General features: G+C 38.0%; 1 protein-coding gene across 14 annotated transcripts in view; it reads left to right on the top strand.

The window, feature by feature from the left end:
- LOC138183380 (CUGBP Elav-like family member 2) overlaps positions 1–16,830 on the top strand; it is a 351,437-nt gene that overhangs the window by 140,155 nt on the left and 194,452 nt on the right. Inside the window, exons 1-2 of one of the 14 annotated variants that reach the window (XM_069120231.1) lie at positions 10,357–10,612; positions 10,728–10,832. The exons of the other annotated variants lie outside the window; for them this stretch is intronic. Of the exons in view, the coding sequence (XP_068976332.1) occupies positions 10,741–10,832 (92 nt within the window). The 5' untranslated portion in view covers positions 10,357–10,612; positions 10,728–10,740. Of the gene's footprint in view, positions 1–10,356; positions 10,613–10,727; positions 10,833–16,830 lie in introns of those variants that run through there. 14 annotated transcript variants of the gene reach the window in all.

Raw genomic sequence — 16,830 nt, 5'->3', positions numbered from 1 at the left:
TTGGATATCGGATGCGCGATTAAGCGTTTGTTTCATGTTTCTAATTCGCTTGAGTTTATTTCCGAACAAAGCACGGCGACGTTCAAATTTTGAAATTTATTTGATCCCCTATCTTTGATTATAGCTTTTCTACGTTGATTCGGAACAAAACAAAAATTTGATCTTTTCATAAAGAATATAACCTCAAAATCTTTCGTAAAGGACATAACCTCAAAAATCTCTTCCATTTCTTTTCCACTTTCGAAACAAATAATCATTGGAAATAACCATTGGAATTAGAAGATTCCAGTCGAGCCGATATTTTTCTTAGGACGCATTTTCTTTTGGAAATGGGCAGAAGCAATCACGAAAAAGAAACTCGTGCTTACGACTATAGTAGAGAACAGACATCCTCTTGGCGAGGAAGCAATGGTACCACTTAGCCAGCTAGGTTTTAATGTTTACGCGTAAGAAGTTCGAGAAGGTCTTAAGTTTTAAACGCTTTCTTCGTTAATGTTTCAACTAAAATGCTCATAACTTTCCCGCGTGAGCGACCGCGTTTCTACGTTCCTCTTAGAGATAGTCACCGAAAATATTTGTCCGTTTTAATCGCGCCTACCCCCTAAATCTTAATGGCGTCGTTACGCAACAGCCAACGCGGCGCGACACAGCGCTTCCAGCCGAAAAACTTTCGACCGTTTAATTAAAAGATAATAGTATATCGAGATTCACAGATTGTTTAATAAAACTTTGATTACCAAAAGAATTATGAAGTTTAGTTTTATCATGACCACGCTTGTTTATCGTTTCGCTATGGATTGTGTGTTTTAATTGCGAATCTCAATGTACAAGAAATGTATGTTCTTAGAAACCCAATTTTCCTAAAAGACAAGTATTCTATCGCTTCGTATAAAGAAAATTCAGTATTCACAACACACACATTTTACTATACTAAAACTGATTAACGGGACCAAACAGCGATCGAGGGACAAACCTGTTCTATAGGGACAAAGAGTGATGATTTTCCTGTAACCTCGGGATAGCGATTACGTTGGCGCGTGTAAGTACGAGCCGTTAACGTATTAGCCAAAGCAGCGATCCGCGCCAAGGGGTGCGGAAGGGGTAAACCTTTCGCAGGAATCTAATAGAGTTACCTTCGGGGTCCGAGGATTACTGGAAAATACGTCAGACCGGCTAGAGCTGGCGCTGCATTGCAGTGCATCCTACACATAAACGTACGCACGTGTTACGTACGCACGCGTGAACACATGCGTGTCAAACGTCTACGTGAACGATGTGTGTGTGCGCGCGTGCGTGCATGCGTGTATGCACGCGTGTGTACGCGTGTGGTAGAACGATGCAACGACAGAAACGCAAGCGTGGTTTGCTCGTCGGTGAGGGTTTTATCGGCGGATTAGCATTGCTTTACATAGTTTCGAACGGGTTTGCATAGATTTCAGACCACCGCTTGCCACATGCCGCAGAAGAGCGGGTAGAAGCTCAACAAATCCGCAAACCGATTTTCAGTCGTTCTAGTCGGAATCTTCTAATCTGCCATCCGAAGCACCTATCTCGCTGGGTCTTCCTTCTTACGTGACGTATAATATCGCGCATCTTTGAGCCTAACTGCCTGTCCTAAATAGTTAAGTTTTACCGATATAGAAATATAGAGATTCTACACCTTCTGATTACATTCCGATTTCGTGTTTATTAATATCGTAAGATTTTCGCTTTGCTATTTAAGAAAAGTTGGAGAAGATGAGGTTAAGATAGTTGTATAATTGAATAACCTAATATACTTACGTATATCGTGGGTTAAATCAAATAATTTGATTGGTTTTTGTGAAACTTTTTCAACGAATCCTTCAAAAAAGAACTGCGTTTAAATAACGATTCGCTGAAAAATACGTAGCTACTACAAATTCAACAAACAACGAATTAAACGTGAAAACTGAATTCCCTTAGGTATTAATCCAGTGTGCTTAATGAAAATACGATTTACACCGAGCTAACGATAAATCTTCTTTTTCATTACGCGGTGAGACCTTTTCGTGCACAAAGGCGGCGGTAGACCAACAGGGTTCAATGCGTAACGAGTCCCAAAGCAATAAATATGGAGCACAATGGATATTAATTAAAGTGTATTTTAATAGAGGAACAATTAAGAAAGTGGGTCGCGTGCAGGTCGACGAGGGGATGAAAAGGGGTGGACGGGGAGAACGCGATTTACGCCGCAAAGGAGGAGGAATAGCACGCGGCAATTTTACATAGTGTCTTCCATTACCTATTTTCAGCGGGATAATAGCAGCTCCTTTAATTAGATGTGCAGCGCGATCCTTTTGTCTTTGGAAAAATGAGTCGACCTATTAGATCGAAGAAGGATAATTCCTTCCTTGTACCTGCGTTTTGATCAATGAACCGATACACGTTCTTTGACTTCTCTTTCAACCAACCATGCTACGGTGTGGCAGAAATTCTCTGATTCTACCGTATTCTAACGTGTGATTGTCCGTTTAACGATGGAAAATATACAAATGATTTATTACCGAATCTGAATTGTAAGCAGAAGTAAATGGAATCCGCGCGAACGTCATTTGCAAAGAACAACTTTAGCATTGCAAATAAAATAACACGCTAGTGCAAGGAAACTGTAAAAATACACGGATACGTAAGACGGTGAAGAAAATTCGAATCGTCGAGGAAGAGAAGCAAGAATGGAGCGAAAGAAAATAGGAAGCGAGCAAACGAAAACATTTGAATAGAGGTGTGTCTTCCGTTCGTTTCGCCGTAGTTCCTAACCGCCTGAAGAGAATGCCTCTATACTGAGAACAGTTTTCAAGTAAATTAAGACAGAAGGGATTGGAAGTTTAATTGCATGCAACTCGACTCACCCCCGAGTCTTCGTTCTCGTTCTTGCTTATCCTGCCTTGACTGAATCAACTGAATCCTTAGGCTGGCCGAAACTCCAAATCGGCAGACACACTAGGAGTCTTCCAAGAAACGCGCAAGAAAATAGAATAGAAAGTAACAGACATATAACGAGGGGTAAGGTTATTAAATAAAAACGGGAAATGGTGGAAAATAGATGGGTTGAAAGACAAAAGAGGTGGCAAAATGCCGCGTAACCCGTTAATTATATGTATACTTTATATTTTGACCCATTTTATAGCGCACATTTTATGCAAATTATGCATTTATTTATGATAATACGTTTGCGATGCTTAGATTTTGTAACTACTGTGCGAAGGATTTAACGTTATACGTGTATCTTTTTCCCAAATATGGAAGGAAGTAAGGGAATATATAAAAAAGGATAAGAGAAAGTCAGGCGGAGAAGGAAACGCAAGACTTAAAGAGAGAAAATGCACGTAAAACTAAAGGGTCGATAAAATATAACAGAGAACGTAAAATGGGTTAAAAGGAGAAAGAGGAAACTTAAACGTAAAGTCAGTAGGATTCGTGAAATAGATAGAGGAGGACGAGAATTAGAGACAAAGACAGAAATGGGAAGCGATGATGTCAGAGAAAGGGGGCAGCTGAAAGCGAGAATTCGATGAAGTTCGATAGAATGTGGAAAGGAGAAAGAACGACGAAAGGATAGAGCGAGTACCTAATAAGAATAAAACCAGAATTATGCAGGTGCCGGATATCCGATGTAAAGGCTGGGTAGTCGAGTATTCTTCGGAAAACCGGTCCTTTAGCCAATAGACATCTAGGATTTCCTGAATTGAATGTAAATTACCTTTGCTCTGTTCACAAAACGGTGATCTATCGTTAAGCTTTTGCAAATAGGATCTACTTTTTTTGCAAGCTTACATTACTTTTATTGTTTTTTTATTTTGAAAACGATTAAATATTTATAAACGGTCTTTAACAAATAAGTTCATTCTAATTATTTGTCGCTCAAACGGATATCTTATGTAAGATATAAAGAGAACTAAAGAGAAAACAGAAAGAGGAAGAGAATATTAAATAAGAGAATATTAAAAATATGGTATCAACGATTTACCTCGTGACGCTCCGATGCGAAATGCGGTATTGTTGACCGTTCGTCGATGTTACCAAATTGTGGTAAGTCTGAAATAGAATATAGCAGGCGTTAGACAGTAATCCTATTTAGTTAAAATGCACGAAATGACGCGTGATTAAACGTGACGAGAAACGAGATACGTATGAATACCGATGAAACGGATTGATGGGAGGTAATTGCAAGATAATGGAATGCCGCCGCGTTTTTCGCCCGCACTAAATAATTTGCCATTAAGCAAATTTTATAATACGCGTCGCGGATCATGATAATGAAATTAATTGCATTGGATATTTCATATTTAATTTCAATTATTTCTTCCTAGTGAACGTTTACGAGCTTGATTCTAAAGAAAAGATGTAATGTTAGCTACTAGTTGGTAACTACATCTAAGTATAGACTGATCTTTATCTTTTACAATGAAATATGACAAATTTGACTGCAAAAAATAATGGTTTTCGACAATTTCGGTTTTAAACGTTTAAAAAATAGAAACAATAATTCGTATATAATTTAAATTTTTGACAAAATGTAGATCGATTGTCTTAAACTTTTATTTGTTAGAGTTTAAAGAAGGAGATTTTAACGGATTATAAAATGGAAAGTCTAAATAGAATCAAGATAGCTTTGAAATCTTTATTCGTTTCCTGGAATAATTTTTGGGTCAATGTAGGTATCAAAAGTTGTACGAGATAGTCGTATTCATAACAATGCTGCATATTTAGAAAGTTAATAAAATTTACTTGGAACGGAAGAAGCTTTGAAGATACTCGCAGTAACGAAGTTTTAGAAAGTTTCATAGGGACGATACGGTAAAAGTGTAGCTACTGCATTCTTATCGGTAATTTTCGTTTAAAATTTGTAAGTTTCATTTTCGCGTATCTCTTCAGGAAAACTAGTTGGAAACTTTTTAAACCGTGGTAACCGTCGTAACAAGTTAATAAAATACTTATCATAAGTGATAATTAGGTTGGGTAACTCGACAGTTGTTATTACCCAAGTGTCATCGATACCGCGAAAATTTCAAAAGAAAATTTTGAATAAAACCAACGTTTGTAACCGCTGTTTTTTTTCTAAAAAAACTTCATTAAAACGATCTCCAGTGATAAAAATAATTTCGAGACATTAACAAGCCTGTTCTCCCGATCGCCCCAACAAAGTGTTAATCACGAATCGAAAGGTAACCAACCACAGTAACAGGAAACAATAGGATCCGACGAATAATGCGATCGCTCCGTTCCTCGATTCTCTCTCGCTGTTAGCCATGACTTGATCGATGATCACCGATGACAAGCAGTTTCATGCGTGCCGCGTTTGCATACTTGACAAATTAATTGGTATACATCGAGTGTACACGTTACTCGTATTTGCGCAAGCGAAACGCCGCGTTCCATACGTTACGTTCATTATTACTCGAAACCGATGTTTCGCCTGCCTGCGCGGTAGCGTCGTATTACGCCTATATGTGTAGGTTAACCCTCACTTTTCTCCATACTCACTTGGTCGAAAAGATCCAGTTTGGAAATGCTCAGACGGCCGTTAGTAATATGCAAACAACAGTAACGACAAGTTATTCATTGTTTGGTTACGTTACGTGCCGTTGATCTACTCCACATCGACGCAAGCTTGGAATATCGAAGTTTCAATATCGAAATGGTCGTGATAAATCATTGAGGATTTACCGCGATTCTGGTTCGAACGTATTCGATCACAATGGAATATTATTTTGATCGCTGTTAATTTGTTGATCATTATACATGTATAATCACAAAGTTGTTGTTATATACAGGGTGGTTGGCAACTGGTGGTACAAGCGGAAAGGGGGTGATTCTACGCGAAAAAAGAAGTAGAAAATATAGAATAAAATTTTTTTTAATTTTTCCATCGAGACAACGATCTACAGTGAGATCCGTTATAACGAGACGTGATAAAGTGCACGCGTACCGAGCGAAAATTCAAAGTCGATTTTCTCGAAAACAAAGCCTCAAACGACAATTGTTATTCTATATATTCGACTTCTTTTTTCGCGTAGAATCACCCCCTTTCCGCTTGTATCACCAGTTACCAACCACCCTGTATATATATATGTTCTTTTCTTCTTTCTTTTTTCTGCAGTTTTATAATATAATTTGTATTATAATTTTGTGAATGCTATAACCGTGATAACACGCGTCGATAATTTTGCACAAAATACACCGTGCAAACAAAATAATTCTCGCTTAAATTTAATAAAACATCTTGGGAAAATTTGTTACGTTTGTTACAGTTGTAGTGGAATGATTTCATCGTGGATTTAATTACCATGATAGGTTCGATATTTATTAAAACACTGTCGATCCTTCTTTGTGTCGAGTTTCAATTTTATTAATCAAAAAACGTGATCTATATAAAAACGCGTTGTTCTGACACACACACCGATGGAAACAATATATACATATCGTGTTGGTGTACTTTGATTCATCGTGAATGCCACACGAATAGAAACATCGAACCATATTAATCTGCATCTCTCCAATATTATTCATGTTTGTGTCCGTTCTTTCAAGTAATCTGTGTTACAGAAAAACATACACACATACGAAAAATATCAATATCAGTAATTTCGTCGATACCTGTTTCCACTGTTTTTTATTTTTTCCTTTAATTTTAATTAACCGATATCCTATCTGGAAAAATTCGTTTTTTTTTAAAAGAAAGCTCGTCCACTGACGATTTTAATGTTTATTGATATTACTAATGTTTAAAAATTATTTTGCAATGTATATTATTAATTTTCTTTGTATATTTATATTATATATTTTACTAAGAAATTTGGCAGCAAAATGAAATTCTTCGTCCGAAACATTTTTTCTTAGATCGAACAATTTTATATTGACACACTCTAAGTGATACTTATGATTGTATCCCTATTTTGCGATAGCTATGAAGATTAAAATAAACTACTCTAATATTTGTAACTGTTATTTCATATTCCGCATTCTCTTCTACGAAAGTTTTATTTCTCCATTGGTACTCACATGGTTTACCATCTGAACTCCTCAATTGCAAGCACATTCGTCCACACCTAACTCGATATAAATTCCAGATGGAATGAATAGAAAAGAGGAGGCTCGTCTGCAGGAGAATGGGTCACGGGTGTAAGCAAGCCTAGCCGGAGTAAGGATAACAGAGCAGAGTAATAACAGATCCAGGTTTTCGTTTCGCGGTGTGCGCGAGTAAACCGTGCAACGTTGCGAATGAAACTTTCGTCGCGCTCGAAAGCCAATTTAATCTTCGCCTTTTGGCAGCGTGCTTCCTTTTGTAATAAGTTCCCGTGCTGAGGCAAAAATGCGATGACGCCGACAGCCAAGAACGAAAAGATGGAAGGAGAGAAGAAGGTAGCTTCAAAGAAGGAAAGCAATACTGGCTAGAATTAGAGATCCTCGGAATTTTATTTCTCAGTGGTATCTTTTCTTTCTCATTTACCTAGCGTTTCCTCTCCTTTGCTTCTCCGGGCCATGCATAAAAATGCTTTCGCGATATTAACGGATTAGTTGTAACGCCGACATTACAAACTGTTTGGCGTTCTTATTGCTTGAAAAAAATAGGGAAGTTCGAGTCAAGGCCGGCTTTCTTCGTAAGAAAGAAATTCGAGTTTCGCTATCTATCTTCAACTTTCCTTCCTGCAGTCACAGAATATAATTTAGTTCTTGACTTTTACTTCTTTTTCCGTGAAATCTTCGTGGCGGATCGGCGGAAATGCAAATGAAAAGAAAAGGAAATTGCTGTCTCAAGAGAGTAAATACGATTGTTTATATACCGTAACAAACGATTCCTTAAAAAGTGATCTAAATATCTAGCGTCTTACTCGCGAATGATAGTCATATGTATGTGTACTTCGCCACGTATTATAAAGTCAAAAATTTTCTACGAAATTTTACCATTTACCAAATAATTGACTGTACAAACTGTGTCAACAATATTTCAACCACATGTTTCCTATAATTAGTCAGGCATTCGTATTAAAGCACTAGCTGTGCGCGATCAAGCACGATATCTTTAGGAGGAGAAGGAAGAAGCAGTTACGTAGCGATGGCAGAAAAACTGATTCTTTGGCTTTCGAGCAAGCCAGAAGCTCGTCTCCTTCGCCCTCCATTTCTCGCTTTCCTTCCTATTGCTCGACTTCTGAATTCAGTATCCTAACGTTTTCCTCAGACTGTTCGCGTTCCGAAGAGCCGACTTGCTTACTCGAGGAAGAGGCGAAAGGGGCCGTCTTTTTGCGGCTCTTAAACTTGGGCTACGCTTTCCACGCCTCGATGCTTCAAATGGAATATCAGTTTACGCGCGAAACCTGCTTTAGCTTCTTCTTCCCGAGTCGAAGTTCTCCTTTTGTCCATGAACGTCGACCGCCCACTCTTCTGACCTTTTGCAAATTCTTCCACCTCATCCATTTGATCGGCGCTTCGCCCGATGTCTTTGTGAAAAAGTGTGAACATTTTGGACAGGGTATTTTTACGTGATACTCTTTTATAGCATTTTTTAGCTGGTCTTCGTGGTTCTTCGTATATTATGCTGAAACGTATACACATTATCACACATATAGGTGTATATACATTTTTGTCACATTTTTGTTACTTATTACAATTGAAAATTTCTACTTCAGAATAGCTTGGAGTGGTTTTACATCAATTTACAATCATAATGAAAGTTCTCATATACGTTGGAAGAACATTCTCCTTAGAAAATTCAAAGTTAATTGGAACGTAAAATTTTCTCGAATAATACCACCGTTCGAATTACTCTAAATGCAGTTCAAACAATCACCTGTTTTAATTTGACAAAACCTTCTCCGCTTTAATTTATCTCTGCTGAACTAGCTACAATTACAAACTCCATCCCATCCATTCAGGTTCAAATTGCACCGAGTATTCTTTCCTCATTCGATGTTTATTTTTTCCAAAAAATGAAAAAGTAAAAGAAGTAAAAAAGGAAAAGAGAGAAAAAAGAAAAATTGCCTATGTTAGCGGAAAGCAGCCACGTTTTCCACGTAATTATAGACATACAGAGGCGAAGGTAAAGTAATCGTTAACAACCGTACCATTCGTTAGGGCAATTCCGTTCCCGTTTCTCAAATGTTGGGAAATGTTAATAATTTTTTTTAAAACCGGTCCGCGCAGAAACACAACCAGACGAAACTTCGTACCATACGATAGTAATGTTACCGTGGCGTACACTGTTTCTAAAATAAATGAAGTATTAAATTCATTCTGCCTGTCCGTTGGCTGGCTACATATTAAAATTTTCCACTACAGCTAGCCGCGCGCACGTGTCTCCAACACGGGGGTCGAGGAAGAAAATAAAAGAAACCTGGGAATTCTCGCGTCCTTCGCGCCCACTTATTCTTCCGTCAAAATAATTAAACACTAACAAGGCAGCCACTCGTATAACGCACTGATAATAGGTAAGCCGAAACTGCATTCTAAATAAGGTGAAGAAGATACGATAACGGAAGAAATTTAAACACGTGGAATATTTTTATATAAAATTCGCGCTGGTTACGCTGCACGCGAAATGAATAATGGTGGATAATCTAATTTAGTTGTTAGTTTTACCCCTTGTTAGTTTCTCATTTCCTTTTTTTGTTTGTTTTTGTTTTTCTGAACAGTTTTGTTGGCTGAACAGTTTGTTTCTTGCACAGAGGGAAGAGGATGAATTGCGTTGAAATAGCTACATTATTCAGGTTGTCTTTGTCGTTGAACAGGAATAGATAAAATAAAATTAAATCAGAAGTGGGAAAGATTGGGAATTTCATTGATATTTCGCATTTATGGAACGAAACTTTTTCTTATTACCATTTATTTTCCTTGTTGTCGGGAAAATGGGGAAAGATTTGTCACTTTTATGCCCTTTAACGTCTCTTTAGAAATGCAACTTGTGACGTATAGTAGCTACATGCTTATGGAGAAAATCTGTATTTTATTTAAAACTTCTTCAAAAATTTGCAAAATCGATTCGAGATATTGCATTTATAAAATATCGAATATATTTATATAACGCCAGCAATAAATGTTTCAAGACGAAAATTATATTCGTGTACGCAATTGCGTTTTAAATATTAAGAATAACAACGCGATTGATAAAAACGATAAAAACACGCATTTTACTTACGTTTTACTTCGTTCGATAAATGTTGGTAGCTCAGCTTTTTTGCTCGAATTCCTACCTAAACTTTCGAGCAGTATACACAAGTGGTTTGAAAACATTCACAGAAGGACAACGTCGAGTAACGATAATTGTTGTGATTTTGCTTATACCGATAGTAACATCGATTTCCAAGGACGTGGCTTGGTCGGATCACAGGGATCGTGTGTTTCCTTAGTTTTGTCGTATACGTCGAACGATACGGTCGTGTTTCAAATTGAATTGAATCGCGGTCGGGCTTAGGTGTCTTAACTTCCGTCTACGACGCAGTCTGCCATTTTATTGTCCGTTTGGAATCACAAACGCAGTTTGATAACCGTGTTGACGTGATTTCGTGTTTTACGAACCGTGTTCCTTCGTGAATTTTATTTGTGAGAGCGTCGTTTTGGAAGATTACAGATATTTAGACATTGTTGTTAATTTCTGGTGAGTAGAGGAATTATTTTACAGTAATATCGTATCGTTAGTTGGAAAATGAGATAGTCTTTTTTTAATATGTATATTAGAAACTTTATTATATTGAACTTCGTATCGATTGCAGCGTTTACAGCAATATGCAGCAACAGCAATTAATACTCGACTATAAGTTGTTCAACAACTCAACGCTTCAGATCGATCGAAATAACAATGTGCAACAGACGAATTGGTAAGCGTAAAAAGCAATTTTTAAATTAATTTTTCTAAATTCGTGTCGAGATGATTTTATCCTTAAGAAATATTCTAGAAAGAGATATATTTTTATGTTATAAATGTGTCGCGATTACTTCAAAAGGACATTTCTAAGAGAGTCGGTAGCAAGAAAAAGTTGTTTATACTCGGAACGCACACTAATATTCTAATACGACTTATGATGGTTAGTTTGCCTGCGTTGTGTACGTTTCTGGAGGTAACTAGAAATTTTGAATATTTATTATAACTATGAAAGGTTTCTTAAAGAAGGATGAATACTTATTGTTAGTACATTGAAAGTAGCATTTATCAAAAAAATATTCGTGTAAATAACTTGGTAGATTAAAAAAAAATCGAGTTATCGATGGAAGAAATCGGGTGGGACTGAATTAAAAACAATGAAATAAACGAAATGTACATAACGAGGCACAATCACGACTTTGCTGAACTTTCCTTTCGATGAGGCTCGATTTGAGAATTGGTTATAGAACCGCCTTTATCGCTCAGCTTTTTTTCCTCTGTGCTCAGCTCTTTTTAATTGGTTGCCTCTCCAAGCAGTGTCTCTGCAGCCAATTAGTGCCTTGCGTAAAGTGCTCTAGTCTTCTCTTGCGATTAACGATTTCCCTGCTTTGAATTTACCAGAAATTGCTACCAGTGTCAATTCCCTGCTTTCCTTTTTCAATGACCAATAGGAAAATGATCGTACTGACCGCTGATGTCTCAAAAGTTACTCTAATCCAATTTTCTTATTTCCCTTTGTATCATTCTCACGATAAGATTTAATTTTTAATATTCGATTAATATTTTAGTATCTTTTCTATCGGATAAGGTAAAAGAATCTCGTAGAATTTCTTACAAATCTTATCATACATAAATCAAAGTTACGAGAACAGTAATAGCGCAAAAATCCCTGTATATAAAAACAAAATGATACAAAATTTAGCCAGATTCTTAAAATCGCGGTATAAATCGACGAGTATTCGCTCGTTTGTGTTCGTATTTCTTCTTCTACGTTCTCCCACGAAGTGTAAGAGTCGTTAGAGTTTTGCATCACTGAACTTTGTTTTCCATTTCTTCTTCTCTCTCTCTCTCTCTCTCTCTCTTTTTCATTTCCTGTTCGGACCTCTATTTTTTGCTTCTCCATTTCTCTGTTTTGAGCTGACCGAAAGTTCAATAGCGTGTGCAGCTTAACCGAGTTACCGCTACGTCAACAGGGGCCGCTAACCTACGCATCCTGTAATATCTATCAATATCGATTCGAACAACAGTTCTCGGTGGTATAGCAATTTCCATGAGAGAAACTGAACTTTCAATTTTCGCCTGTTAATTTTCGAGTTGCTTGCGCTTGATCGGTCGTACGAGCTATACTCGATAGGACTTGTACCACGTTTTCGTGTTCGATATTGCTTTATTATATAGCATGCGGTCGAAAATATTGTACAGGCAGGCAAAAGATTACTTCCCGCGCCAATCTAAATACAAAAGCATAGAATAAAATTTCTTCACGCGTGCTTTATTTTTGAGATTTGTCACTCTGCTAGCAAACCAAAGTATAGGAAGACACATGTATACGAAACATTTAGATGCACACAATGACAAACGCCTAGTCCTTTTCCGCTCCACCTTACAATGACGATACACGATATACGTAACAAAACACTCTTCGAACACGATTTGACATTTTTGAGCGCGATATCGAAAAAATTTCTCGGAAAAAGAGAACGCATACGCGTTGGCATTGCCATGAAAACAATTCTCCGTTCGTCACGGTCGAAAAGCTAGAACGCTAAAATTCACCAGTTAATTAGTTAATTAACGAGAAACGGGTGCAGCGTCCACCAGCTTTCCGGCTTCGCATTAACGAACTTGTCGATGTGTGCTGCTAAGCGAAGCGAAGAGTGGAGGTATGATATCAGCTCTCGGTTATCTCTTATTTAACACCATTGTGTCTGGCCGGGTCGAAGGGCGATAACGAATCAGTTCCTAGCCGATCCGACTAGGGAAGGAACAAAATTGAACAATGCCGTTCCAGACACCACCATGAAGATCCAGTAATTGAATTACACCCCGATAACCGCTTATCGCCACTCGCTTTTCCACCATCTCGCGCCATGAGTATACATTTAGTTTTTAGCTTTTCATTCCTACGTCTCTGACGTAATCTAGAATGTATTTAACAAAATTATTCGTTCGTTTCCTTTGGTGAATTTCTTTTTGCGGGGTGGGCGAAATTAACGAAGCTGAACGTGTATCTAAAAAGTGAACTAAATTTCGTCATTTGCACCCTGTCGCCTTCTACTTTCGTTTTCGAAACGAACGTTTATATGTACCACTGTTCCATCGAGCTCCTGCGATGTAACCACCTACAATTTCTTTCTCTAAAGAAATTAATAATTTTCTGCAATTTTAGTGACCACTCGCGACTATCGATGACAATCAATGACCATCATGTTGTTACTATATCAAAAATAACTTTATCATTCAGCGTGAATTTAGGTATGTGAAAAATGCCAAATAAAATTTTTTACTTAAATTTTGTCTCTATGCGTGCGTCGGATTTTCTGCAATATATCCTCAACTCAGCCGTCCTTCCCTCTTTGATTACTTTGATTCGAATCGGTTTTCTGTGGGTAATTATCGCCGATGAACGAGAGGATAACGGACAACTTTTTAGAATGCGCCGCTACGAGCTACGATGAGACTGCGTCTAACGAGTGTCCTTTTTTCTCCCGTTTTCCTGTCTAGTTTGTTTCTTGATCCGTTTCTGTGTACCGAGTCGTGATCAATGGATTTTGTAGGGAAAGTTGAATTCGGTTCCTTCGAGATTCGAGCTTTGTGCTTTATTTTTTTTTTCTTTTTGTAAGATACAGTTACAGGATATTTACGTTGTGATTCTATCTCCCCTTTATTTTATTTTATAAAACAACAATAGTCAAACTTCAAATTTTTACGAACAAATTTCCTTGAACTGTTGGCATCAAAAACCTGGCACAAGATCATCGGAGTTTTCGGGCGTGCGCATCGGTAATTATGAAGCGCGAGCTTTACCCTTCTACAAGAACGATCTGAAGGGTTGCGTACGGTAAAAAGGGAAAGATCTGATGTTGAAGATTGCAGGCTTAATCGGTTTAATTAACGAAGAGCAGCGAGGTAGTGTTGGTGAGTGACCGTAGTACTGGTCGCTGGACAGCGGCGCGCGAATTTAACCTCAGCAGAAATTCTGCCCCAATTACCGATCGGTAATTGGACGCCGCCAGGCGTATCGCTGCCGCGAACGAGCTCCCTGCGATTATCGAATCTTCGATCGCCGCGTTCCGAATGTCCGTCCAACTTTTTGCGAAGGACACATCGTTGGCTTTACACCGCAGAGGAAATGAGACGCTGTCGTTTGTTAAACAGTTTCTGCTCTTTAGAAATCTCGGCTATACCGCCTCTGATATAAATTAATCTCGATCGATATCGCTGATACGTAGGTCACTTGCAAAATCTACGAGTAAAAGCGTCAAGCGGAAAAACAAGGGCTCTGGTCAAATGAAATTTCCATTCATCGATCTACTTTATCTGTAGCTCCTCCTTGTTGATAATTAAAAAAACAAGTGATCCATATCGAGACATCTTATCCTATGAAATGTCAACATTTCTTTCATCCTCTTCTTCCATTCTAGCTTCTCCTTTTCCTTCTTCTTCTATTTTTCTCTTTTGGTCGCTCTTTTGTCGTCGCAATTAGTTTAGCGGTGAGATTTCTTCATGAGAACCCGGCCTTCTCCCTCGTACAATTAGCGGAATCTTTAAGACGGATCATTTGCAAGCTCCAATTTGCCGGGTTGATCTGGCGGAAAAAGATCGCTTTCTCAAGAAATCTCAAGAAATCGCGTAGGGTGGATTTGTGTGGGGGGAAGGACAGCGATAAAGGAACAAAGAGGGGGTGGAATATTAGAAAAGGTCAAAGGTGATCGTACAAAAGAAATAATAGATTTCAACGACAAATAGAGCATCGAGCGGGCCGATGAAATAGAACGGCCTAGTTTGTAATTGAACTTTTCGCGATATTTTCGCGAGCGTTTCTTCCGCGTTTTAACCCTACGAACGGGAGATTAATCAAAGTTTTCGATACTCGATCGACCATCTAAGAAAGAGAAGAAGAATGCAGATAGGGTAAAATTGCAAATTTTGATCCATTAATTTCTGCAAGTTGTTATTAACCGTGATTGAAATATAGAGATAGAGAAATTTAAGCAATTGTAGACACGCTGTATTTTCAAAGCGATTAAAGATAGAATGAAATGGTAGATTTCTTACTATGTCCTATCACTTTGGTGATCACTGAAAGGAGAAACGTAAACTAGCATCGTTTGCATCGTTCGCTGTTTCAATTCCTCCATTACCGTTGACAAAGGATAACACAGGACAAACAAGTTAAATGCAATAAAAGAATCGATCGGAAGATCAAGGTTTTTCCATGACTTTCGCAAAGCTACCAGCAGCACGTCAAGGCCAGTCTAATGAAGGTAGTCGGAAGAGTTATTTGGAAAAAGGAAAGGGACTGTCCGTGAACGATTCTAACGAAGTAAAAGCTCTCGATAGAGCTACAGAGGAGAAACGAGGAATCGACAGAAACAGGATAACGGACCGTGAGAAATGTAATGAATTACGAGGTGCGCGATAATAAAGAGACGAAAAGAAAGGGTTGAAAGATAGACAGAGAGAAAGAAAGAAGGGTATGAGGAACGCATGAATAAACGAGTAAGTTGATGAACGAGTAAAACTAACACGGACAAATCAGGTTGCTCGAAGTCGACGAGGATTTTCAGTAATTTCGTAGCACCATCGGCTGCTGAACGTGCTGCTTTCCAAGCATTTTTTTCTTTCCCTTTTCACCCTTCTCGCTAGTACCCGTACGTCTCACCCTTTCTCTTTCTTTCTCTCTCATCTCCCCCTCCCCTTCATTTCTGATGTCGTTTTTTCGTCTGTCTCCTCCAATCTTCGTTCACGCTCGTTTCACATCCTCGTAACGAACGTATTCCGCTGATCACGAATAATTTCTTTCGAGAGTCCATTAGGGGACATTTTTCCTACCTTCTACGTCGGATCCATTTGAAACCCGAAGACTATTAAAAACTTTTATGTCCGTCGAATATTTCCGGGATGGAAAAGAGAGAAGAAGATGTAAAAAGCACAATGTCGTCTACTGAGAGCGCTGCTTCGATTTCGAATCGCGCACTGGCCGATGATCACCCGGAAATTAATATTATTCCCTTGTTAGTCTCAGGATAATCGCTGGTTTTAGCGTCACTTACGGCGAATGTGCAAAGTACTTGTACAGCGATTAATTTTAACTGAACGTTTGTATAATTTCGTCTATACGCGAGTCTGCTATGACGTATTTAAGTATATAAATCTGCTTAATAAATCGTATAGAAATGAGATTGAGATGTTTGTACACTTAATAAAAATATTAATATTATTGAAATACCTATATATGCGTAACAACTATACGCGGTATTGGAATTAACGAAATGAGCAACGATTCAAAAATCTTAAATCGATGTTGCATATATGTAGCACGTAGAGAAGTATGTACCACGTTCTGAGAAGAGATGTTCGTTCTGACAATATCTCTCGTAGGCGTAACACAGTAATCGATCCAATTACACCATCGATTTAATGCTCCGCCGATGCATAACAATTATGGAAATGGACTATACTTGATTTAAAACAATCATGTTCAGGAAATGTTTACGCTAGATTTATCCTTACTTGTATCGAAATGTGCTTCCTACATACTTTTCATAAAACCAATTTTATTTAAATTTATCAATTTCCTTTATGTCAAGCTTACCAGAGAAGATATAGTACTTCCCGTACGTGATAATAAAATTTGACCGAAAATACAATATATTTAAATATAATTCGCTTTGTAACAAACTGAACGTGGACAATGTGTTGTTATTAACGTCCACAAATCTAATAAAAAG

This window comes from Bombus flavifrons, chromosome 9 (genome assembly GCF_040668555.2).
Source record: "Bombus flavifrons isolate JBK064 chromosome 9, iyBomFlav1_principal, whole genome shotgun sequence".
NCBI classification, from domain to species: Eukaryota; Metazoa; Arthropoda; class Insecta; order Hymenoptera; family Apidae; genus Bombus; species Bombus flavifrons.
This window is presented reverse-complemented; position numbering and strand designations above follow the sequence as displayed.